Source organism: Ranitomeya variabilis, chromosome 1 (genome assembly GCF_051348905.1).
Source record: "Ranitomeya variabilis isolate aRanVar5 chromosome 1, aRanVar5.hap1, whole genome shotgun sequence".
Taxonomy (NCBI): domain Eukaryota; kingdom Metazoa; phylum Chordata; class Amphibia; order Anura; family Dendrobatidae; genus Ranitomeya; species Ranitomeya variabilis.
In genome coordinates, this window is record NC_135232.1 from 326,211,252 (window position 1) to 326,238,546 (window position 27,295).

Sequence of the window (27,295 nt, forward strand, 5' to 3'; positions counted from 1 at the left end):
ATACTGCTAAAGCAACATTCGAGAGGTTTATAGGGAAACGTTAATTGTTTTGGAATGGACGAGTCAAAGCCCAGACCTTAATCAAATTGAGAATCTGTGATCAGACTTGAAGATTGCTGTTCACCAAAGGAAAGTTAGATACTTGAAAGCGCTGGAGCAGTATTGCCTTGAGGAATGGGCAGAAATTCCATTGGCAATTTGTGGAAAGCTCATATAGATTTATCCAAAGCGACTTCCAGCTGTACTTGCTGCAAAAGGTGGCTCTACATGGTACTGACTTTAGTTGGGGGGGGGGGAATAATTATGCACACTGAAGTTTTCAGTTATTTTGTCATATTTGTTGTTTGTTTCACTATACAAAGAAAACCAGCTGTTCACAGTTGTTGGCATGTTCTTTACATAAACTAAAATAAACTCAAAGAAAACAGTGAAATTACAGGTTGTGAGGTAGCAAAACTTGAAAAATGCCAATGGGGTGAATACTTTCGCAATCCACTGTATGTTTTTTTTAAACCTATATATTAATTGCCTCATGAAAATGTAATTACAAGTTATAAGTCTGAGTGCAATAAGAGTTATTTTTCACTATCATAGTTACAAGAGAATCCATGCACACTGAAGAAGGCAAATAAGTTCTGGCTAACGTATCAATATATTAAGTATTCAAAACTCACTATTGAAAAGCAAGCACACTATTTATTTATAGTGTCTTTATTGTATATTTTAGGAGTTTTTTGTATGTTTTTCTATTTTTGCTGCTATAAAACTATTATGCACGGACAGAAAGGTTTGAACCATTGAAATTGGAACAATTTTCATATTTAATGTTTCGGAAAAGAATTCATATTTTTCCATTTTATCAATTCTATCATGTTCAATCAAGCAAAATAAAAAGTGTTTTTCAGCATATTATAACCATATATACTACTAGTTTTAGAGGTTTTCTGAATGTATTAAATTATTTTTTATTTTTAATGTTTATTTCGTTCTTTATGTAATAGTAAAAAGAATGACAACATAGATTTAAATAAAAAATGAATCGAAAGATAAACATATATTTCATGAAATGTCATTTTATAATTTGTAACCTCTTGAAGTTCCTGAACTCTGTTTCAGGCTTTTCAAAAATAGTAAAAAACTAAAAATAAACTGACCATTAATTGAGTGTAAAAGGCAAATACAAAAACATAAATTTAATATAAAGATATCAGTCACTTACTTGGTGTGACAGAGAGTTGTGTTCCACTTCCAAAAATCAGTCCTTCAGTGCTAGTACGCTCGAAATACCCAAAATGATACACACTGCAGCAAAAACTGAACTATAGAAACACGTTACTTATACAGGAAGTGTAATTGTGGTTTTGAAAAATATTTTGAATGAAGCTTATTATTAGTGATGATCAAATAATGAAATATTCAGATTCTAGATTTTAGTTGATAATTTCTAATATCCGTGCATTCCTACTGAATAACGAATGCAATGCAAGTCAAAGGGAAATCCAAATATTTTTCTGCTGGACCCATCAAATAACTACAACTAAATGGGAACAGCATGGAGAAGATGCCTGCATGCTTTTCTGACTCACATATGGTATATGGAAATAATGTTGTCAGACTATGGCGCCAGCTTTACGGATTTTTAAAAAGACCCACCAAACCAAACCAAAAATTTTTTTTAAAGGGAAAAATGCTAAGAAACCTAGCTTCCTTCATAATTACATGTACTGAATCCAAAATGAAAAAAAACTATACCTCCCCTTTAGCACACACTTTTTGACTTTATTTTTTACTTTAAAATTAGAGCTCTCACTCCTACATTTGGGAGGACCCTCCCTCATGACAAATATCAAGATAGTGGAATTCATATTCCTCATTCCTTTACAATGCCATTTCATACATGCATGCATATGTGGTCCTTGCTGACAATTAGCAGAGTGCCAGCAGATGCCGTGAAACCTGAGTTTGATGAGGGCCCTCATGTACCCCTGTATCATACATTTGGGAGAACTGTCACTTCTACATTTGCGAGGTCCCTGCTTCATGCCAAATAGTTAGCCAGATAGTGGAATATACAGCTCTTGCAAAAATTAAGAGACTACTGCACAGTTTTATAAAAATCAGCTTCTCTACATGTCTGACAGACATTCCATTACATTGTCAGTTGAATTACAACCAGAGTACACTTCATTCTACTTAATGTGCTTCTGATTAGGTGATCACCTGAACCAAATCTTACTTATTGAAGGGAAATATAAAAAAAACACTGCTGTTGTGCTCACAATCCTCTTGCAAAAGGACAAGCTGGATAGCAAAACAAGTGCTAGAAATATCCCAAAAGTAATAGGAAAGAAAAAATAACTTTTAACCATGCTAAAGGAGTTGAAAAGAAAAGTCTTGAGTGAGGAAAAGAAGGGGTCAAATCTGGCCTTACTAGCAGAGGAACACAGTGAGCGTCATGTTGCCTCCATCCTTAAATTTTCTAAGACGGCAGTCCCTTATTAGGTCAAGCAGCAGTCATTTGGGACAAAGATACAGACCAGCAGAGGGCAAAAATGACTCTCCACTGATTGGGAGGAACATCATCTTATTCAAATTTCACTCAGCAACCGCAGGATGACATCAAGAGACCTACAAAAGGAATGGCAAATGGCAGCTGGGGTGATGTGCACGGCAAGAACAGTTAGCAATAGGCTTCTAGAGGCAGGACTCAAGTCATGTAAAGCTAGAAAAAAGCCTTTCATCAATGAGAAGCAAAAGAGCCAGGCTGAAGTTTGCCAAATACTATAAGGATTGGACCGTAGAGGACTGGAGTAAGGTAATCTTCTCCGATGAGTTAATTTTCAGCTTTGCCCAACACCTGGTCGTCTAATGGTTAGACGGAGAGCTGGAGAGGCGTACAAGCCACAGTGTCTTGCATCTACTGTGAAATTTGGTGGAGGATCGGTGATGATCTGGGGATGATTCAGCAAGGCTGGAATTGGGCAGGTTAATCTCTGCGAAGGACGTATGAATCAAGCCACATACAAGGTTATCCTGGAAAAACAGTTGATTCCTTCTTCTCAGGCAATGTTCCCCAACTCTGAAGATTGGATTTTCCAGCAGGACAACATGCCATGCCACACAGCTAGGTCAATCAAGATGTGGATGAAGGACCACCACATCATATCCCTGTCATGGGCAGCCCAATCTCCTGACTTGAACCCCATTGAAAACCTCTGGAATGTAATCAAGAGGAAGATGGATAGACACAAGCCATCAAACAAAGAAAAACTGCTTAAATGTTTGTACCAGGAGTGGCATAAGGTCTGCCAAAAGCAGTGTGAAAGACTGGTGGAAAGCTTGCCAAGACACATGAAACTGATTTAAAATCATGGTTATTCCACAAAATATTTATTTCTGAACTCTTCCTGAGTTAAAACATTAGTATTGTTGTTTCTAAATGATTATGAACTTGTTTTTTTGCATTATTTGAGGTCTGCAAACAATGCATTTTTTTGTTATTTTGACCATTTCTCATTTTCAGAAAATAAATACAAAATTTATTGCTTGGAACTTTGGAGACATGTCAGTAGTTTATAGAATAAAAGAACAATTTACATTTACAGAACAACTGTCATAGTGGGTGAAGCCGTGGTAAGGCGAATATAATGCTGGGGGAGCTGTATGGTCAATGTCAGTAAATTGGATTCTACCAGACACCAAAAGTATTAGAATTAATTTCCGACTACAGTGTAAGCAAGCAAGGGTCTGTATTATGGTCAATCTGTCAGGCCTGAAACCCATGTCATGAACATGTACAAGCTTCATTTTACTTGGAAGCAGCATCCTCTTGGGAAAGAGGCAGGAGTGCCATTGTTCAATCTGCACAAGCCTATGCATTTTCTATTGGTTTAAAAAACAGCAAATCTTTATCTATTATTGTGCGACTGGCGCAAAGCCTCCAGAGATATGCAAATGTGACTATTTATCTCTAATTTTCGTACATCTAAAGTTGCCATGTGTAAGAAAGCTGATATCTTAAGAAAAAATTGCCACACATTGATAGATATATTGAATTTGTACATAGCCCCTCTGTTAGGGTGAGAAAGGGTGACATTAAGGGACATGGCTGTGGTGGTGCTATCCAAGGCTGGGTTACAGATCAGAAGGTGACTGGATCTCGTTCCAGCTTCCTGTCAAAATGTGGTCAGCCCAGTACACCACTGACGAACCCAGACAATTGGCAGGATGTGGGTTGGATGGCAGACAAAGGCTACAGTGTGTTGACAAGAAGCACCACAAAGTCTTCCACATGGTCCAGTCTCAGCAGCCAAGTAGCTGGGCCTCACAATCCTCAACCTGGTCCTCCATCCTCAAGAGTCCCAGGAGACATATGACTCAACGCTGGCCACTCTGAGGAACGGTTTACATTTTCTTGTAATTTGTCAGACCTCTCAATGTGCACCATTAAAGAGGGTCATGAGGAGGTAAAGTGCAGTGAATCCCAGACATTTGAGCACCCTCGGCTAGGAGAAAGCCATGTTGGGAAGGTCAATTCATGTTTGAAGAGGTGGAGGATAATCATGATGCACAGTTGCCATCAGGTCAGCCTCAAATTGCAACTCTGAAGGAGGATCAGATTGAGGAATTGGAAGATAGCATGGTTGATGATGAGGCCACTGATCCAATATGGCACGGTGACATGCCTAGCGAACACAACAGTGCAGACAAAAACAGGCAAGAAGGTGAATGAGAGGGAGAACTCTGTCAACTGTTATTATTACTCTACTTATTTATATAGCACAATTGATTCCATGGATCTGTACATATGAAGGGGTTACATATAAATTACAGATATAACTTACTGTAAGCAAACTAACAATTACAGATTGATTAAGAGGGAAGAGGACCCTGCCCTTGTGGGCGTACATTCTACAGAGCCCCCCCACTATGCTAGATAACAGGTCAAGGGTGCGTTGTTTCCTTGTATGGCAGTTTTTCATAAATTCCTTCAGACAAAACAACTGTAATTTGCATCATCTGCCAAACCAAGCTACGAAGAGGCAAGAACACTGCCAACCTGAGCACCACCAGCATGCAAAAGCACATTTCACCCAAGCACTCTAGTAGGTGGACGGAATACCTGGTGTGATGAACAAGAGCCGGAGGGATACAGATATCCCAATGCCATCACCTATCTGTGACAGAGCTTACAGAGTTGCAGCTCTCCGGTGCCCCCTTATCCTCAGGTCAGTCAGGGAACTGCAACAAAGATAAGTAGTCGCCAGAGAGGCTGCCCTGTTATATGCTGGTTATCGGTGCTCTCTGTAGTGAGGACGGTATATATATCACCAGTCCCAGGCCAGGAATATATATATAAACCTACAGTCAATCACTGACAGGATCCCCCAGTAACCCCAGAACGACATGCTGCCACCAATTCTTATATCGGGTCAGAAACCAACCCCAGGTAGTGTATAAGTACTAGCCCGACTCACGGATGTGGGAAATCAGGATTCAAGGTAAAAGAGCATCCCAAAATTAACTGATATTTTAATTGCCAAAAGGTGCACTAGATAATACAAATATATGCAGAGTAATATACAGATATTACATCCAGAAGTACATATCAAGGTAGGGTACAGGCATGGGATTGCAGTTAGCTGTATTTGTCAGGTTACCAGTCCTTATCATGTGGATATATGGAAGCACTCGAGTCCACAGTTTCTTAGTTTCTAGTCTGTCTCCAGGTGTGACATGATGCGGTGTGTGGTGTTGGAGAAGGGATTTCTAACCTACTCAGGTGTTCTGTGTCTTAGGTACCCAAGCGATGAAGCAATAATCAGAGAGACACACTGCTCATTGTCTGTCCAAACAGTCTCTGTTTATTGGGGGGTTAGGGTGTTCTTTTATAGTACAAGATCAAAGGAAATATAGAATTACATAATAATTTGACAAAAATATAGGTTATACAATGGGTTGTCAAACACCTCCTGGGATACAAGATAGATTCCATGAGAAAAATGTGGGGGTGCTTCCCGCATACCAGCATGTTCTGGTTCAAAATGTAAAGTTCTCAAGAGATTTTGGCTGAACATTCAGGATTTTTATGTGGATACAGAAAAATAAAGACAAATATCTTTAAGTTCGAGAAAAACAGCAACATGTCCTTGACAAATTCTGGGAAAAGCTGACCACCGGCTATGTGGAATGTCCGGGCGATTGTCCACAAGTAGACAGATGATAACAGGAACAGAGGACATCTTGCATAATACTTTTAATTTCTATTTTATTCACAATAGAGATTAACCACTTCTTTAACAACTTCCCTCTTTTTATCATCTGATATACCTTGCCCTAGCTGATCCCTTCCTGTTACCCAGGTCTGCAAGATAACTCTACTTCACAAAATCCACGGCTTATCCTATGTATATCATGGGATACCAGTCTTGCTGCATATCCATTCAGATTATACTTGTGGGTCAGACCTTCTGTTCCTTCTAACCCTATTTCTATCAAGGGGATTATTATGAGGGTAGATATAGATATATTTTTAAGACAGTATTGTATATAATATAGATATTTATATTAATATATTAAAATATGTGGTAGAAAATAGAATATAGTTTTTATTTATTAGTATAATTCATAGAGTCTATATTGTCAATGAGTCCTTGTAAGTTTTCTGTGGGTTCTTTGTGTTTTGTCAGACCATTGGTTTTTCGCAATACATACAATCAGCTAAAGCTACTGAAAATTGCTTGTTGCAGAATATGCATTCACATTGGAGTGCAGTTATCAAGGTAGTCATCATTTGGGTTTGCTTTATTATCAAGGTAGTCATCATTTGGGTTTGCCTTATCTCAAAGTCGGTATCGATTTTAGCTTTACATTTACCTAGAAAACATTAGCAATTAGAACAGAAAATTTTCTTTAAAAGCATAACAAATAACCTTATCATCACTGCAATGATTAGTATCACTAAAATTGCCTCAATTAGGAAATGAATTACACCCGATACCCATCCACCTATTCCTTTGAACAGGTTCAAGGGATTTAACCTTAAGGGAGGGGTAAATCATCAAGTGATTTAGCTTTTCGCACCCCTTCCCGTTATAATTTTAACTTGTTCAATATCATGAGTAACTCTCATTAGTCTGGAAGGATTCATATAGTGGCAGCAGGCAGGTCCTGCCACCTGACAGAATTTTCCTTGAATGGCTGTGAGATAATTACCTTATACACTTGAGTATAAGCCAAGATTTTCAGCCCACTTTTTTGGGCTGAAAGTAACCCTCTTGGCTTATACTCGAGTCATACCCAGGGGTCGGCAGGGGAGGGGGAGCGGAGCTGTGTAATAATACTCACCTGCTCCCTGCGCGGTCCCTCCACGTCCCTGGTTCCCGGGCGCTGACAGCTTCTTCCTGTGTTGAGCGGTCACATGGTACCGCTCATCACAGTAATGAATATGGACCTGACTCCACTCCCATTGGGGTTGAGTCGCATATTCATTACTGTAATGAGCAGTACCATGTGACCGCTCAATACAGGAAGAAGCTGCCGGCGCCGGGAAACAGACATGCAGGAACCACGCCAGGAGCAGGTGAGTAAAACGGGGCAGTGCGGATATTCACCTGCTCCCCGCTCCACCGTCAGCGCCGCTGCGTCTTCTGCACAAACACTCAGGTCAGAGGGCACGATGATGCGATTAGTGCGCACCGCCCTCTGACTGAACGTCAGTGCACAGGATGGGAAGACAGTGGCGCCGACGGTGGAACGGGAAAGGTGAGTATAGCAAGTGCCGGGGGCCTGAGAGGTGAGTATGTGATTTTTTATTTTTTTAATTGCAGCAACAGCATACGGGGCATAATGTCTGTATGGAGCATCTTATGGGGCCATGTGCAGTGTTATATGGGGGCAAATATCTGTATGGATCATCCTATGGGGCCATGTGCAGCGTTATATGGGGGGCAAATATCTGTATGGGGCCAAATATCTGTATGGGGCCATGTGCAGCATTATATGGGGCAAATATCTGTATGGGGCTATGTGCAGCATTATATGGGGCAAATATCTCTATGGAGCATCTTATGGGGCCATGTGCAGCATTATATGGGGCAAATATCTGTATGGAGCATCTTATGTGGCCATAATCCACATTTGTGGAGCATTATACGGGGCAAATATGTCTATGGAGCATCTTATGGGGTCATAATCAACATTTGTGCAGCATTATATGGGGCGTATTTTGTATGGAGCATCTTATGGAGCCCATCATGAACTATATGGAGCATTATATGGGGCTCCTGATTCAATATGGATATTCAAAAACACTTAAACTACTGATGTCTCAATTAATTTTACTTTTATTGGTACCGATTTTTATTTTTGAAATTTACCAGTAGCTGCTGCATTTTCCACCACAGGCTTATACTCGAGTCATTAAGCTTTCCCAGTTTTTTGTGGCAAAATTAGGGGGGTCGGCTTATACTCGGGTCGGCTTATACTCGAGTATATACGGTGTGTATCCTGGAATGCTGATTAATAATAACTATAAGCCATTTAATGTAGCCTGATTCAACATTTAGAGCATCAAATACGTAATCAGGTATGCTATCACAAAAATTTCACCTAGTCGATACATAATCTGATAAGCAGGGTGTGACTATTAAGTTAAAAATAACTTTTAATATATCATATAAAAGAAGTGCTCAAATGAACACAAAATACAAACAACAATTAGACTCACAAAAATCACGTTCAACTGAATGCTGAATAACCACAATATTTCAAATGTAATTAGAGGAATCTGAGGGACCAAACAATAAACTTATCTATCCCTTCAAAAATCCAAGAAGCAACTTGCTTCATATAAAGACCAGGAACAGGTAAAAAATCCACACTTAGGACATCATAGGTCATCAAGAATCTATATTTAGAAATTTAGAAGATCATAAGTCACCAGTATTGCTCATAAAAATACCAAAATTGTGTAATAAAGGAACGATCTCACCTTATATTGCTGCTTCCTCTCAGGTGAGACTAGGACCGGTAATGCTGGCATTGTGTCTGGGGAGGAGGCATATTTTCATCCATGCAAGTACCCCGCAATCATAATCTACCAGCTCCTGCCCATACCGTAGCCCCAAAAAATAGTTACTTCCCTACGCGTTTCGTTTTTATATACTCATCAGGGGAAGATAAGATGTCTCTCCATCCATTCATGTGAGAGACTTTTGTAACAACGGGGGTAGAGAAACGGCCTGCCATACCTCTCGCTGGCTGCTGTTAAATAGACCGCCAGATAGTTCTCATGTCGGGTGTTTCGCAGTTACATCCTATGCGTGCTATTGTGGAGCGCATAAATGAACCGCACACGTCATTTCTGGTTCCAAAGCCTGTGTATCATTTAGTGACTTCCGGAGTACAAGCAATTGAAACGCAGCGCTGGACCACATACGTCATATCCTAGTGCCGCGTTATAGACAGAAATGTTTAACCCTTTCCAGCACTTATGTCGCTGAAGAAGCATGCTTTTTTGCTATGAATACCAGGGGCCATTTCTTATATATCAGAATAAGATCCTACCTAAACCTCCTTATAGGAAGGAGAATCTTCAGTCAGAGACATATGCTAGTTAAATAAAAAGAGGGAAAAAAAAGTGTCATCAGACAACTCAGTTTAATTTTAAACTTAGATTTAAAAATATGGCTTATGGCAGAACAACTCTCCAGGGATTAGCAATTTAGAGACATTGGACTATTGGAGAGATGGAGGGGAAAAATATATTAGGTAATACCAATATGGTACCATAATTAAATCTAGTGCACGGAAAAAATAAAGTTAGAGGGATAGCATTATGTACGATAACGGGGTTTTCCCTATCCAGCTCCTGATGGCTATGACCTTCCTATCTATGGAGGTTGGTATCCCATGATAGAAAAACGAGAAAAGGCGCCCCCATTCCATGATGGCTCACCCTGTTGTTAGCCCTACATCACCCTAATGAACAAGAAGCAGTCCAGAAGCAAGAGCAGTGATTGTGCTTGGGATATTGGTAGCGTTAAGCTTGATTTGGTATCTATCCTAAGATATAACCTTCAGTGGAGTTTTAGCGTTATTATAATCTTATTCTACAGGAAACATCTATAGGTAAAGATCTCATTCAGGCCTCTCGGTGTTTGTGTCTTGATGCGATAGATCCATTTTGTCTCACACTGTAGTAGCGCTTGGTCCCAATTCCCACCTCTTTTGGGTGCATTGATTTTATCAATCCCCATAAACTTCAAATCACGACTTTTTCCATTGTGTTCAATATTCATATGTCTGGCCAGAGGCGTTTCTCTTTTTAGGGCAATGTCCCTCCGGTGTTCTCCCACTCGTATTCTAAATTTGCGTATGGTTTTGCCTATATACTTAAGGCCGCAAGGACAGACCACTCTATATATCACCCCCTTCGTTCTGCAATTTATGAAGTGATATATTTGATGTTCCTTCTCCATAGTTCCACTTACGAATTTCGATCCCGTTGATAAGACAGGGCATGCCACACAGCCACTACATTTGTAGCACCCCTTCAGATGGTTAGAAAGCCATGTTTCTTTTTTGGGGGGAGGAGTAGGGACTGTATACCAATCTGTCCCTAATGGATTTCCCTTTCTGAAAAGTAATTTTGGGATATTGGCCCACCATCTCTCCAATGTCCTCGTCCATATGAAGCATGGACCAGTGTTTCTACAAAATTGCTCGAATCTGCTGCGCACCATTGTTGTAGGTAGTGAAGTATCTACATATAGACATCTCTTCCTTTTTTGGAGTCAGCACCAGTAGATTGTTTCTATTTACCCCTTTGACTTCATTGTAAGCCTTCCTCAAAATATCATTGAGGTATCCCCTATCCATTAACCGTGTTCCTAAGTCATCTGCTTGAATCCGGTAATCCTCTGTGGAGGAGCAATTCCGTCAGATTCTCAGATATTGTCCTTTGGGGATGCCCTTCTTCAGGGGTACCGGATGATGACTGTCCCACCGAAGAAGGGCATTGCTGGAAGTCGGTTTCCTGTATGTTTTAGTACTTAAATGTACATCAGGCATTTTTTGGATGCAAAGATCCGAAAAGGGTAGTTGACTCTTATGATATTCAAAAGCGAAAAATAATCCTAATGGGTTATTATTGAGTTTGGACACAAAAGTGGTCAAGCCTGCAACATCCCCATTCCATATTAGCAGCACATCGTCAATATAACATGACTAGGGTTCAGCGACTTTTATTTTTATAGGATCGGGTCGGGTTTCACGAAACCCGACTTTCTCAAAAGTCGGGTCGAGTGAAATCGGCCGATCCTATAAAAAAGTCGGGGTTGGCCGAAACACGAAACCCAATGCAGTGCAATGGGATACTATGGTTCCCAGGGTCTGAAGGAGAGGAAACTCTCCTTCAGGCCCTGGGATCCATATTAATGTGTAAAATAAAGAATTAAAATAAAAAATATTGATATACTCACCTCTCCGACGCAGCCTGGACCTTACCGCTGGTAACCGGCAGCCTTCTTTGCTTAAAATGAGCGCGTTCAGGGCCTTCCATGACATCACGGCTTCTGATTGGTCGCGTGCCGCTCATGTGACCGCCACGCGACCAATCACAAGCCGTGATGTAATTCTCAGGTCCTAAATTCCTAATTCTAGGAATTTAGGACCTGAGAATTACGTCACGGCTTGTGATTGGTCGCGTGGCGGTCACATGGGTGGCCGCGACCAATCACAAGCCATGATGTCATCTAAGGCCCTGAACGCGCTCATTTTTAGGAAGGAAGGCTGCCGGAAAGAAGCCGAGGGTGAGTGTATTCCTATTAGGTATATACTCACCCTCGGACGCGCCCTGCTTCTTTCCGGCAGCCTTCCTTCTTAAGAATGAGCGCGTTCAGGGCCTTAGATGACGTCACGGCTTGTAACCGGCAGCCGCCTTTGCTTAAAATGAGCGCGTTCAGGGTTTTCCATGACGTCACGGCTTCTGATTGGTCGCGGCCGCCCATGTGACCGCTCACGCGACCAATCACAAGCCGTGACGTAATTCTCAGGTCCTAAATTCCTAGAATTAGGAATTTAGGACCTGAGAATTACGTCACGGCTTGTGATTGGTCGCGTGGCGGTCACATGAGTGGCACGCGACCAATCAGAAGCCGTGACGTCATGGAAGGCCGTAAACACGCTCATTTTAAGCAAAGAAGGCTGCCGGTTACCAGCGGCGATGTCCAGGGGCCTCCGGAGAGGTGAGTATATCAATATTTTTTATTTTAATTCTTTATTTTACACTTAAATGTGGATTCCGATACCGATTTCCGATATCGCAAACATATCGGAACTCGGTATCGGAATTCCGATACCAGATTCAGAAGATCGCTGACCTCATGACCGACCCCACACAGGGGTCGGGTCGAGTTTCATGAAACCCGACTTTGCCAAAAGTCGGCGACTTCTGAAAATGACCGACCCGTTTCGCTCAACCCTAAACATGACTAAAACGATATTTTAGATTGTTTTTTCGCAAAGAAGTCACTGAAAATCATGGTTTCTTCCCACCAGCCCAGTAGCAAATTTGCATAAACCGGCGCGTAGGAATTACCCATTGCGTTGTCCCTGAGCTGATGCTAAATGGAACCATTAAACAAAAAAATGTTCCTGGTCAGACAAAATTCAAGTAAGTCCAGTACCAGTTTGTCGTGTTTTGCAAATTGTTGGCCTCTACTCTTGATGAAATATTCTACTGCTTTCAAGTCATCGATGTCTCTTATAGACGAGTAGAGAGCTTCCACATGAATGCTACACAACAAAGCACCTGGCTCCAGGATTAGACCATCTATTTTCCTTTAAAGGTCTGTTGAGTCTCTTGTGTATGTATTAATGGATGTGACATAGGGTTTTAAGATTTCATCCAGATAAATTCTGATGTGATGGCACAAGCTGTTAATCCCCGAGACTATAGGTCTCCCCTTAAGAGATGTTAAACCCTTATGGACTTTTGGGAGACAGTAGAAGGTCGCTGTTACTGGATACTGTGGGAAAAGATAGTCATGTTCATTTTTGTCAATTATACACTCCCTTAAACCTCTATCCAAAATCTCCTTGAACTGTTTCCTAAAAATGGATGTGGGATTGGAGGATAGTTTCTCATATTTGTTGTCCTTCAGGATTTTTTCACACATATTGACATAATCCCCATGATGCATAAACACCGTGTTTTACCCTTTATAAGAGTGTTTAATTATGATATTGGGGTCCTTTTCCAAGCCTTTTAGGGTTTCCATTTCAGATCTAGACATATTGTATTTTCCACTCATGGGTTCATTCTCCAATCTCTCTAGATCTCTGGATACCAAAAAGATGTCTATTGTAGATTGATCACTTTGTACTGGAGGCATTTTTTTTTACTTTTTTCTTTTAGTTTGGTGAAGGGGCCCTCACCTGTTTGTTCTGGAGTGGAGTCTGCCAAGCCATAAAGAAATCTGACATCCACTAGGAGGGAATCTGGGATATCCATATCTCTACAGGTCCGTTTATCCTCTTTAATGAAAAATTTTTTCCACTTGAGCTTTCTCGTAAAGAGATGAAGTTCCTTAATGCTCTAAAAAAGTTGGAAATCCTAGGTTGGTATAAAGTTAAGGCCCTTGATCAAGATTTTAATCTCCAAGTCATTAAGATTTTTAGATGAGAGATTAATTACCTGGGGGGCAGAAGGTTGTATTAGTTGGTGTTGGGACTGGGTCTATTCCTCAAAAAATAATCTCTGTTTTAGATAACGTGTGTTTCCTGACCTGTCACTTGGACGTCCCCTCTGATTTCCTCACCCTCTCTGTCTCCCTCTGGTGTTTTTCCAGCATGTGTCAGTATCAGATATATCAGTATCTGTAGATGAAACTTCTGTTTCAAAATTCCTTATATGATGTCTATTCGATGGAAGTTGATAAGCCTTATTTTCTTTAAATTCCTGCAGATCCCTTACAAAATTGCAATGTTTACTTTCTTTTAGATGAAACTGATATCGCTCTACAGAATTTTGCAAAACACTTTCTTTTGAGGAAAAATCAGGTTCTGTTGAGAAATTTTGTTATTTCAATTTGTCCCTTGAGATTTTCATTCAAAGTTACTAAAGTTTTTTTTCTCTTCTTCCAAGAGAAGATTCATACATTTCAAGGAACTAAGGGTTGCCTCCTTTTCCCATTGTTCATTTAGGCTAGAATTCCTATAATGAAACCAGGTTGTAAATTGAATCTTAAATGGAGAGGAACTATGCCCGCTATAATGTAATTCTCAAGGCTTTGAACTTCCCATCAACTACAAATTTGATTCTTATGTACCTTAGTCAGTTCCTTTAAATGCATTTTTGTACGTTGGTGTATATTTTGGCTGTGTAAAGTTCCGGTCTGAGAAGACTTCTTTAGCCTCAGCGACCCACGAATCTGTATTTATCCCTCTAGTTAGAAAACCAGCCATGCCAAAAGAAGGAATGATCTGAAAGCTATGACCACCAATCAAAAAGTAATCTGATAAGCACGGTGTGACTATTAAGTTAAAATATAACTTTTAATACATCGTATAAAAGAAGTGCTCAAATAAACACAAAATACAAACAACAATTAGACAAAAATCACATTCAACTGAATGCTGAATAACCACCATATTTCAAATGTAATTAGAGGAATCCGAGGGACCAAACAATAAACTTATCTATCCCTTCAAAAAGCCAAGAAGCAACTTGCTTCATATAAAGACCAGGATCAGGTAAAAAACCACACTTAGAACATCATAGGTCATCAAGAATCTATATTTAGAACATCATAAGTCACCACACCAGTATTGCTCATAAAAATACCAAAATTGTGTAATAAAGTAATGATCTCACCTTATATTGCTGCTTCCTCAGGTGAGACCAGGACCGTTAATGCTGGCATTGTGTCTGGGGAGGAGGCATATTTTCATCCACACAAGTACCCCACAATCATAATCTACCAGCTCCGGCCCATACCGTAGCCCCAAAAAATAGTTACTTCCCTACGCGTTTCATTTTTATATACTCATCAGGGGAAGATAAGATGTCTCTCCATCCATTCATGTGAGAGACTTTTGTAACAATGGGGGTAGAGAAATGGCCTGCCATATCTTTCTCTGGCTGCTGTTAAATAGACCGCCAGATAGTTCTCATGTCGGTGTTTCGCCGTCACATCCTATGCGTGCTATTGTGGAGCGCATAAATGAACCGCACACGTCATTTCCGGTTCCAAAGCGTGTATCATTTAGTGACTTCTGGAGTACAAGCAATTGGACTGGACCACATACATCATATCCTAGGGCCGCGTTATAGACAGAAATGTTTAACCCTTTCCAGCACTTATGCTGCTGAAGAAGCAATAACAGGGGCCATTTCATGTATATCAGAATAAGATCCTACCTAAACCTCCTTATAGGAAGGAGAATCTTCAGTCAGAGACATTTGCTAGTTAAATAAAAAGAGGGTAAAAAAAGTGCCATCAGTCAAATCAGTTTAATTTTAAACTTAGATTTAAAAATATGGCTTATGGCAGAACCCTCCAGGGATTAAGCAATTTAGAGACATTGGACTATTGGAGATATGGAGTGGAAAAATATATTAGTTAATGCCAATATGGTACCATAATTAAATCTTAGTGCACGGAAAAAATAAAGTTAGAGGGATAGCATTATGTACGATAACGGGGTTTTCCCTATCCAGCTCCTGATGGCTATGACCTACCTATCAATGGAGGTTGGCACCCTAGCCCTAGAATGATTGACATCAGGAATCCTCATATTAACATATTGGGGAAAAGGCCCCCCATGCAAATCATATGGAAAAACACACTTATATAACTTTTACAAGTTTATTTTAAAGCTGCTAAATAAAATATGATTAGTAAACAAAATTTTAATTATAATATATCACCGAAAACACAAAAATGTTTTTTTCCAAATTTCACACAAACATATGAAAAAACGCACAAAAACGCATAGAAATCTATACCAAACTAGCTGCAGCTACATTTCTATTATGTTTCTTTTCTATTATATTAGTCTTCCAAACAATTTTGACCTGTTATTTTTTTGGAAGAATGTTCTTTGCAGACATTTTCCTTACAAATTGAACAAAATCTCTCAGTTTTCCTTTCTAAGTTTCTTGGACACATGAAACAGCGCTTTCTTTTTCTTTCTTCTGGCCCTGGAATCATCTGAAACTGTATGCCACACTGTTTCATTGCTTCTTTAAGGCCCCGTCTCACATAGCGAGATCGCTAGCGAGATCGCTGCTGAGTCACAAGTTTTGTGACGCAACAGCGACCTCCATAGCGATCTCGCTATGTGTGACACGTACCAGCGATCAGGCCCCTGCTGTGAGATCGCTGGTCGTGTCGGAATGGCCTGGACCTTTTTTTGGTCGTTGAGGCCCCGCTGACATCGCTGAATCGGTGTGTGTGACACCGATCCAGCGATGTCTTCACTGGTAACCAGGGTAAACATCGGGTTACTAAGCGCAGGGCCGCGCTTAGTAACCCGATGTTTACCCTGGTTACCAGCGTAAATGTAAAAAAAAACAAACAATACATACTCGCCTTCTGATGTCCGTCAGGTCCCTTGCCGTCTGCTTCCTGCTCTCACTGACTGCCGGCCGTACAGTGAGAAGTGAGAGCACAGCAGTGACGTCACCGCTGCGCTCTTCTCTCACTGTACGGCGGCTCAGTCAGACCAGGAAGCGGACGGCAAGGGACCTGGACACCGAAAGGCGAGTATGTAGTGTTTGTTTTTTTTGGTAACCAGGGTAAACATCGGGTTACTAAGCGCGGCCCTGCGCTTAGTAACCCGATGTTTACCCTGGTTACCCGGGTGCTGCAGGGGGACTTCGGCATCGTTGAAGACAGTTTCAACGATGCCGAAGTCGTTCCCCTGATCGTTGGTCGCTGGAGAGCGGTCTGTGTGACAGCTCCCCAGCGACCACACAACGACTTACCAACGATCACGGCCAGGTCGTATCGCTGGTCGTGATCGTTGGTAAATCGCTTAGTGAGACGGGGCCTTTAGTTTTCTTTAGCAAGCCTTTCATGTTGCTTCGCTGTATCATGTGAGGCATTTTAAGTTCATGACAAAGGTCCTTCAAAAATAGGCGTCTCCTGTCCTTCCTCCGTGCATGGAATTCTGGATGAGTTTCTGTATAAATGAGAAATGAATTTAGGGCTGCTACATCAAGCATATTTGAAAAAAGTACTACAGGCCATCGTTTTGTATGCCTCTTGCATGAATATTCTCCCACCATCTCATCCATTTTCTCTACACCTCCTTTTGTCTTATTGTAATACAGGATGATTTCTGGTTTTCATTTTCTGTCATTGCTGTCAATACTGCAATTGTGATGCATGGTACTGAGTAAAATCGCTGATTTCTCCTTCTTCGCTTTGTAAGATACCAAAGTCACTTTGTTATTGAATCCAAAGACACTCTCATAAAGTGCTCACTGACGATTGTGTTTCAGTGCTTCTGGAATTTCTCAGTTTGGTTTGATAGTACCAACAAGTGTAATAGCTTTTTGAAGCAGAAAATTGCCTAGTTCAACATTGGTGAAATAATTATCCATGGTAATGTTTCTACCTGAGTTGAATATTGGAACAGCAAGAGTTTTGACAATTTCAGGCCCCAGATCCTTCTGTACATTGTATACTGTCCTCATTACTCTCTACACAACTCATTACTGTGTTCAGAAGGACCTGAGATGATGTCATGGCCTTATATCTCCCTCCAAAAATCACATGACATCCTCATATGGCATTATCCACACCCTGGCCCCTCCACCAGCTTTACTGAGTACAAATAAAGTAACTTGAGACCCAAACACTACTGAGAACATGATAAAAATACATGGGGGCCAAAAAGGCCCCCAATCCATACAGATGTGGTTTTCACCAAAAAAGCATTGTTACACCGAAATGCCTATGAAAAAAATGATATGAACAACTGGATATTACCAACAACGACATACTTGAGGATTACCTGGAGTTTCAAAATTCTAACTTAAGTAATTTTGCAGACAATTGCAAAAAAGTAAGCATGGGGGCCTAAAAGGCCCCCAATACACATTCTAGGGCTAGGATGGAAAAATTAGAAAAGGCGCCCCCATTCCATGATGGCTCACCCTGTTGTTAGCCCTACATCACCCTAATGAACAAGAAGCAGTCCAAAAGGAAGAGCAGTGATTGTACTTGGGATATTGGTAGGGTTAAGCTTGACTTGGTATCTATCCTAAGATATAACCTTCAGTGAAGTTTTAGCGTTATTGTAATCCTATTCTACAGGAAACTATAGGTAAGGATCTCATTCAGGCCTCTCGGTGTTTGTGTCTTGAGGCGATAGATCCATTTTGTCTCACACTGTAGTAGCGCTTGGTCCCAATTCCTTCCTCTTTTGGGTGCATTGATTTTATCAATCCCCATAAACTTCAAATCGTGACTTTGTCCATTGTGTTCAATATTCATATGTCTGGCCAGAGGCGTTTCTCTTTTTAGGGCAATGTCCCTCAGGTGTTCTCCCACTCATCTTCTAAATTCGCGTATGGTTTTGCCTATATTCTCAAGGCCGCAAAGACAGACCACTCTATATATCGCCCCCTTCTTTCCGCAGTTTATGAAGTGATATATTTGATATTCCTTCCCCGTATTTCCACTTACGAATTTCGATCCCGTTGATATGACAGGGCATGCCACACAGCCACTACATTGGTAGCACCCCTTCAGATGGTTAGAAGCCATGTTTCTATTTTTGGGGAGGAGTAGTGACTGTGTACCAATCTGTCCCCAATGGATTTCCCTTTCTAAAAAGTAATTTTGGGATATTGGCCCACCATCTCTCCAATGTCCTCGTCCATATGAAGTATGGACCAGTGTTTCTGCAAAATTGTTCGAATCTGCTGTGCACCATTGTTGTAGGTAGTGACGTATCTACATATAGATATATCGTCCTTTTTTGAAGTTGGCACCAGTAGATTGTTTCTGTTTACCCCTTTATTTTCATTGTAGGCCTTCCGCAAAATACCATTGGGGTATCCCCTATCCAGGAACCATGTTCGTAAGTCATCTGCTTGAATCTGGTAATCCTCTATGGAGGAGCAATTCTGTCGGATTCTCAGATATTGTCCTTTGGGGATGCCCTTCTTCAGGGAAAACTGGATGACGACTGTCCCACCGAAGAAGGGCATTGGTGGAAGTCGGTTTCCTGTATGTTTTAGTACTTAAATGTACATCAGGCATTTTTTGGAAACAAAGATCCAAAAAAGGTAGTTGACTCTTATGATATTCAAAAGTGAAAAATAATCCTAATGGGTTATTAGTGAGTTTGGACACAAAAGTGGTCAAGCCTGCAACATCCCCATTCCATATTAGCAGCACATCGTCGATATAACATGACCACCTGAGTGCTTCTGCCATTCTTCTTTTTCCGGTGCGGAGGCCTGATCTTGCAGTCTCTGGAGTAGTTGTAGGTCCATCTCCCCAGACAACTGCACAGTGTATATTTCTGCGGGGAGAGGAAGCAAAGCAGCAGTTTTTGCTGCAATGTCAGCTCGGTTATTTAATTCAGCTTCTCTAGTGTGCTCTTTAGTGTGAGCTTGCACCTTCACTATAGCAACATGAAGTTGTGCCACAAGTCTGTACTTTCAACTGGTTTACCAGAAGAACCAATAAACTTTCTGCTGTTCCATATGGGACTGCAATCATGGAAAATGCCGAATGCATGGCACTATCGGTAAATGCTCTGCCATTATACATGCTTTCCATTCAGCTTTCTGAGCAGACATCCTAGAAGGTAAAGCTTCACTTTTTACCATCACATGTTGATCAACTATTGAACAACCTGTATGAGGTACTTCATCTTTGTAAAACCATGACCCATCTACTTAAAGCTCTAGATATGCATTAGAGATTGGTGTCTCTTGGACGCCCTCCCCTTGAAATTAACATATTCTTCATTTTTTAGGTGTATTATCGGTCTGGATCATCGGGCATTCTTACAGTATATATTTTGGGCTGAGAAAAGGGCAAGAGTAAGACGCTATTCAGAGAACCTTTCCTTTAACTCTTCTTTTCTGCAGATATTTTGGCATAGCAGGCATGGAATGCAGTGGAAGAATTTAATCGGTGATATGAGAAAATTAGCTCATTTATGGCCCAGTTCGGACCTGGTAATTTTTCATTTAGGAGGAAATGATTTGGGTAAAGTTAGCACTTTAAATCTTTTAGCGTTCATGTGGAGAGATATTGCTATCTTGAAAACTGAGTTCTTTGGGTTGATTTTTGTTTTTTCGGAAATTATCCCTAGGTATTTATGGTCAAGAAAAGACATGTTGTTTTTGGAGAAGATCCGTAAACGTGTTAACCAGAGTATGGGGAAATTTATGTTATTAACTAACGGATTTTCTTTTAGGCATGCGGATTTAGAGGATGTTATTCCAGGCATGTACAGAAATGACTTAGTTCATCTTTCAGATGTTGGCTTGGACATTTTGAATTTGGATGTCCAAGCCATCATTGAAAAATGGCTTTGGCGTTTTTGGGGGGCCTTGCCTTGTTAAGGCTTGGCGTTTGGGAAGATCACCCGGTCTTCCGGGTGGATTTGGTATTGTTGGTATGAGTTTCAGTTATTAATTTTAAATGGATTATTCTTTTGTATTGGAGTAAATTAAAATTTAATGAGTAACTCAAAATAAACGCCTCGGCCATTTTTATTCCAAATCAATTTGGTTATCTTGTGTGAGTTATTGGGGATGTTTTTGGGGGATTGTGTTACCATGGACGCCCTCCCCTTGAAATTAAAAGGGGAGTCGCATGATAACACTGCACCCAGAACAACATTATAATTTCTGTCATGTGTTATTTCAACTAATAGACTAAATGAGAGGTTTATCAGGGGTTAATATTCTTGGTAAGCTGTGCAATTGCATGAGCAGGTTATTTCTAGTTCCAGCTGGTAGTGTTTCCCGCACTTTATTTGTCTTTTGATTGGTGGTTTAGTAAAAGTGCGGGAGAATTTATGCTATAAAAACAGCTGTTTCAACGGTTCCTTGTCAGTCACCTGAAGAAGATTGAAGATCCCTCCCTCCCTTATTATATGGTTCTTTTTAATCTGTCGTGTCGTTTATTTGTGGGAAAATCGCCCGGTCTTCCGGGTGGATTTGGTATTGTTGGTATGAGTTTCAGTTATTAATTTTAAATGGATTATTCTTTTGTATTGGAGTAAATTAAAATTTAATGAGTAACTCAAAATAAACGCCATGGCCATTTTTATTCCAAATCAATTTGGTTGTCTTGTGTGAGTTATTGGGGATGTTTTGGGGGGATTGTGTTACCATGCACATTGGCCGTACAGTAGCCGATCAACTCTAGGAATGTTATCAGTGTACTGATGGACGTGGGCACAATTGATTATGCGTTTCAGCTGAGGTGAAATGCAGTGACCTAAGAAAATAACATTTTCCTTTTTATTCTTAAAACCTTACATCCTTTGTGGGACAAAAAGATTAGCAAGGAATCTGTTTCGATTAGGCTTCTTTCACTCTTCTGTTTTTACAATCTGCACAGGATCTGTCAAAATGTTGAAATGATGGATCCTGTGCAGATTGTAAAAAACGGGTGGACTGGGCCCGTTTTTCTGACGGACCCATCGATGCTATGTGCACCTGTTGCGTATGCGTCTTCGCAGTGGTTTTCCACTGCGAAAACGCATACACAACAAAACCCAGGTTAAAAATAATAAAAAAATCACAAAATTCTTACCTTCTGGAGTCCCGGGCAGCGTAACCGATGCTCCTGGCAGCTGGCGCTCCCAGTAATGCCTTGCATGCAATGACCTCTGATGACGTGTGGTCTCGCGAGACTGCGACGTCATCGGGTCATTTCGCAATGCATTACTGGGAACGCTAGCTGGTGGGAGCATTGGTAACACTGCGCGGGGCGCCAGAAGGTAAGAATATTGCAATTTTTTAATTTTTTTTTAATTTTAGCATTATATCTTGTTACTATTGATGCTGCATAGGCAGCATCAATAGTAAAAAGAGAGAGAGAGCAAGCGAGAGAGAATTTCCCTGACTGGAAATTCTTCCACGCATGCTCAGTTTCAAAAAATAGAACCCATCGTTGTATTCCTGCTTTTGACAGTCAGTGACGGATCCTGCGCCCATAGGCTTCCATTATAGCCAACGATGGGCAGCGCAGGACCCGTCACTGACCGATTTTCCGACATGCAGAAAAAAGTTCCTCTGAACGTTTTCTCCGCCCGATGGACAGCGATCCAGTGCACAACAGATGAAACGGATCGTCATCTGTCAGAATACGTCGCTAATACAAGTCTATGGAAAAAACAGGATCCTGCAGAAACATTTGCTGGATCCTGTCTTTTCAAAAATCAACGGATTTCGACGGGAGCTAAAAGACGGAAGTGGGAAAAAGGCCTTAGACATACCTGTTTGCTCTCTGCTCATTGTCTAATACATCCGGTACAGTTCCTGGCTTCAATTTGATGAATTCTGGTGTTATCCTTAACAAACCAACATCTCTCCTATCCTTTACCCATACTGCAGCTGATTTTTGCTTAAGCATTTGCTGAATGTCCTCATCTTTGTCAATTTGCAGTTTTCCATCATCTAGTTGAATTAGTGACATCATGGTGGCGAGGATTACAATGGGCCTGTAACAGTAATACTTTTCTTCCAAACTTAATTAATAACTGCATTCATTGCACTCTGGAGATCAGCACCTATCAAGCTTAGAGAACATTTATCTGAAACTAGCAATTGGGCACACAAGTCTGTGGTACGTGCTATTCACACATTCACGTGTTCTGTTTCATTCAAGGGATGCAATGTTCCCCTGCTCCTACACCCTAGACTGTTTATCCTGTCATGTATTGCTCTGGCATGTACTTTTTCTTATAATAGTACGACTCGCCCCCGTATCAATCAGGCATTTTAATTGTTTCCCATTAGGGAGTTTTAATTGTGCTAAAGTGATATGTATCCCATGGAAGAACCGCTATTTTTGTTTACACTTCTCTGGGTGAACTAGCCCATCTTTTCTTTTCTTCTCTCCCCGTTCCCCTGTGATATATACCTGCCACCTGCACCACAGTTTTCACAGCATTATTAAATACATCCGGAGGTATATTCACCATGACAGGAGTTGGCTTTTGCTGCTTCTTTGCTCTCCTACTGTTAATCTGGTCCTCTATCCCCCTAATCATGGGAAAGGATTGTATATACATTCTGGTCATACCCTCATCACTTCTGTTCTCAGATCTTCTTTCAATCCTGTCAGAAACACTTTTTTTGAAATTCGGCTTCTCTGGAGTTTTTCAAATCATAGTTATGAGGGGTAAGGTTTGTCCGCAAGTGAAATGTTTCCTTATTTCTACCCACCGTAGGAAATAAATTTTGTATTTGGGGCTGTTCCTTGCTGGAGTGGAGAAACTGTCTGTGGACCCCTGTGCAAACCCAGAGTAATGAGTATAGAGGAGGAGAAGCATCATGGAGTGGGGAAACATCATATACAAGTGAGCTAGTTTGCATCTGTGGAGACATGGGGATCAGTCCCCCCCCCGTGACCAGCACCCATGGGAACCCTGGCTGTTGGTATATCACTGGGGTCTGCACTGTTATGACCCCAATGGCGAGGGTCTCAGAGAAACAAGTAAGTCTGCGACATACAAAAATCCAGCTCATAGGGCAGTGGTAACTGAGTTGACCATATATCTACTCCTAACGCCAACACTAGCAGTAGCCGGGGAACATGCCTACGTTGGTCGCTAGATGTCTCGCGCCAGCCGGAGGACTAACTACCCCTAGAAGAGGAAAACAAAGACCTCTCTTGCCTCCAGAGAATAGACCCCAAAAGTAGGATAGTAGCCCCCCACAAATAATAACGGTGAGGTAAGAGGAAATGACAAACACAGAGATGAACTAGATTTTAGCAAAGAGAGGCCCACTTTACTAATAGCAGAATGTAGTAAGATAACTTATATGGTCAACAAAAACCCTATCAAAAACCACGATGGAGATTCAAGAACCCCCGAACCGTCTAACGGCCCGGGGGGAGAACACCAGCCACCCTAGAGCTTCCAGCAAGGTCAGGAAACAGATTATATACAAGCTGGACAAAAATGCAAACAAAAACAAATAGCAAAAAGCAAGAAAGCAGACTTAGCTTAATCAAGCAGGAACCAGGATCAGAAGACCAGAGCACTACAGATTAGTTCTGATATCAACTTTGCCAGGCATTGAACTGAAGGTCCAGGGAGCTTATATAGCAACACCCCTGACCTAACGACCCAGGTGAGCATACAAGGGATGAATGACATACCCAGAGTAAAATCACTAGTAGCCACTAGAGGGAGCCAAAAGGTAAATTCACAACAGTACCCCCCCCTTAGTGAGGGGTCACCGAACCCTCACCAAGACCACCAGGGCAATCAGGATGAGCGGCGTGAAAGGCATGAACTAAATCGGCCGCATGCACATCAGAGGCGACCACCCAGGAATTATCCTCCTGACCATAGCCCTTCCACTTGACCAGGTACTGAAGCCTCCGCCTGGAGAGACGAGAATCTAAGATCTTCTCCACCACGTACTCCAACTCGCCCTCAACCAACACCGGAGCAGGAGGCTCAGCAGAAGGAACCACAGGCACAACGTACCGCCGCAACAAGGACCTATGAAATACGTTGTGGATGGCAAACGACACCGGAAGATCCAGGCGAAAGGATACAGGATTAATGATTTCCAATATCTTGTAAGGACCAATGAAGCGAGGCTTAAATTTGGGAGAGGAGACCTTCATAGGAACAAATCGAGAAGACAGCCATACCAAATCCCCAACGCGAAGTCGGGGACCCACACCGTGGCGGCGGTTGGCAAAACGCTGAGCCTTCTCCTGTGACAACTTCAAGTTGTCCACCACATGCCCCCAGATCCGCTGCAACCTATCCACCACGGAATCCACCCCAGGACAGTCAGAAGGCTCCACATGTCCCGAGGAAAAACGAGGATGGAAACCAGAGTTGCAGAAAAATGGCGAAACCAAGGTGGCGGAACTAGCCCGATTATTAAGGGCAAATTCAGCCAACGGCAAGAAGGTCACCCAATCATCCTGATCAGAAGAGACAAAACACCTCAAATAAGCCTCCAGAGTCTGATTAGTTCGCTCCGTTTGTCCGTTAGTCTGGGGATGGAAAGCGGATGAAAACGACAACTCAATGCCCATCCTACCACAAAAGGATCGCCAGAACCTGGAAACAAACTGGGATCCTCTGTCCGACACAATATTCTCAGGAATGCCATGCAAACGAACCACATTCTGGAAGAACACAGGAACCAGATCAGAAGAAGAGGGCAGCTTAGGCAAAGGAACCAAATGGACCATCTTGGAGAAACGATCACATATCACCCAGATGACAGACATGCCCAGAGACACCGGAAGATCAGAAATGAAATCCATAGAGATGTGTGTCCAAGGTCTCTTCGGGACAGGCAAGGGCAAGAGCAACCCGCTGGCACGAGAGCAGCAAGGTTTAGCTCGAGCACAAGTACCACAGGACTGTACAAATGACCGCACATCCCTTGACAAGGAAGGCCACCAAAAGGACCTGGCCACCAGATCTCTGGTGCCAAAAATTCCCGGGTGCCCTGCCAACACCGAGGAATGAACCTCGGAAATGACTCTGCTGGTCCATCTAGCAGGCACAAACAATCTGTCAGGTGGACAAGAGTCAGGCCTACCAGCCTGAAATCTCTGCAACACACGTCGCAGATCTGGAGAAATAGCAGACACGATAACTCCTTCCTTAAGAATACCCACAGGTTCAGCGACTCCAGGAGCATCAGGCACAAAGCTCCTAGACAGAGCATCGGCCTTCACATTCTTAGACCCTGGTAAATACGAGACCACAAAGTCAAAATGGGAGAAAAACAATGACCAGCGGGCCTGTCTAGGATTCAGGCGTTTAGCAGACTCGAGATACATCAGATTTTTGTGATCAGTCAAGACCACCACACGATGCTTAGCACCCTCGAGCCAATGACGCCACTCCTCAAATGCCCACTTCATGGCCAACAACTCCCGATTGCCCACATCATAATTTCGCTCTGCCGGCGAAAACTTCCTAGAGAAAAAGGCACAAGGTCTCATAGTAGAGCAACCAGGGCCTCTCTGTGACAAAACGGCCCCTGCCCCAATCTCCGAAGCATCCACCTCAACCTGAAAAGGAAGTGAGATGTCAGGCTGGCACAAAACAGGCGCCGAAGTAAACCGGCGTTTTAACTCCTGGAAAGCCTCCACGGCAGCAGGAGCCCAGTTAGCTACATCAGAGCCTTTCTTGGTCATATCCGTCAGCGGTTTAACAACGCTAGAGAAATTTGCAATAAAACGACGGTAGAAGTTAGCAAAACCCAAGAACTTCTGAAGACTCTTAACTGACGAGGGTTGAGTCCAATCATGAATAGCTCGGACCTTGACTGGATCCATCTCCACAGCAGAAGGGGAAAAAATGAACCCCAAAAAGGGAACCTTCTGTACACCAAAGAGACACTTTGAGCCTTTTACAAACAAAGAATTTTCACGCAGAATCTCAAAAACCATCCTGACCTGCTCCACCTGCGAGTCCCAATCATCAGAAAAAAACAGAATATCATCCAGATAAACAATCAAAAATTTATCCAGATACTTCCGGAAAATGTCATGCATGAAGGACTGAAAAACTGAAGGTGCATTAGAGAGACCGAATGGCATCACCAAGTACTCAAAATGACCTTCGGGCGTATTGAATGCGGTTTTCCATTCATCGCCCTGCCTAATGCGCACAAGGTTGTACGCACCACGAAGGTCTATCTTGGTGAACCACTTGGCACCTTTAATCCGGGCAAACAAATCTGACAACAGCGGCAAAGGATACTGAAATTTAACAGTGATCTTATTTAAAAGCCAATAGTCAATACAAGGCCTCAAAGATCCGTCCTTTTTGGCCACAAAAAAGAATCCCGCACCAAGAGGGGAAGAAGAAGGACGGATATGCCCCTTCTCAAGAGACTCCTTGATATATGAACGCATCGCGGTATGTTCAGGTACCGACAGATTAAACAGTCTCCCCTTAGGAAACTTACTGCCAGGAATCAAATCTATTGCACACATTCCCTATGAGGAGGCAGTGCACTGGACTTAGACTCGCTGAAGACATCCTGATAATCAGACAAATACGCCGGAACTTCCGAAGGCGTAGAAGAAGC

General features: G+C 41.9%; 1 gene segment (V, D, J or C); it reads right to left on the bottom strand.

Moving 5' to 3' along the window:
- LOC143795296 (T cell receptor delta constant-like) overlaps positions 1-22,688 on the bottom strand; it is a 34,937-nt gene extending 12,249 nt beyond the window's left edge. The window contains 2 exon segments of the C gene segment in view: positions 1,220-1,302; positions 22,486-22,688. Of these exon segments, the coding sequence occupies positions 1,220-1,302; positions 22,486-22,688 (286 nt within the window).
- Between the last annotated feature and the right edge of the window lie 4,607 nt (positions 22,689-27,295).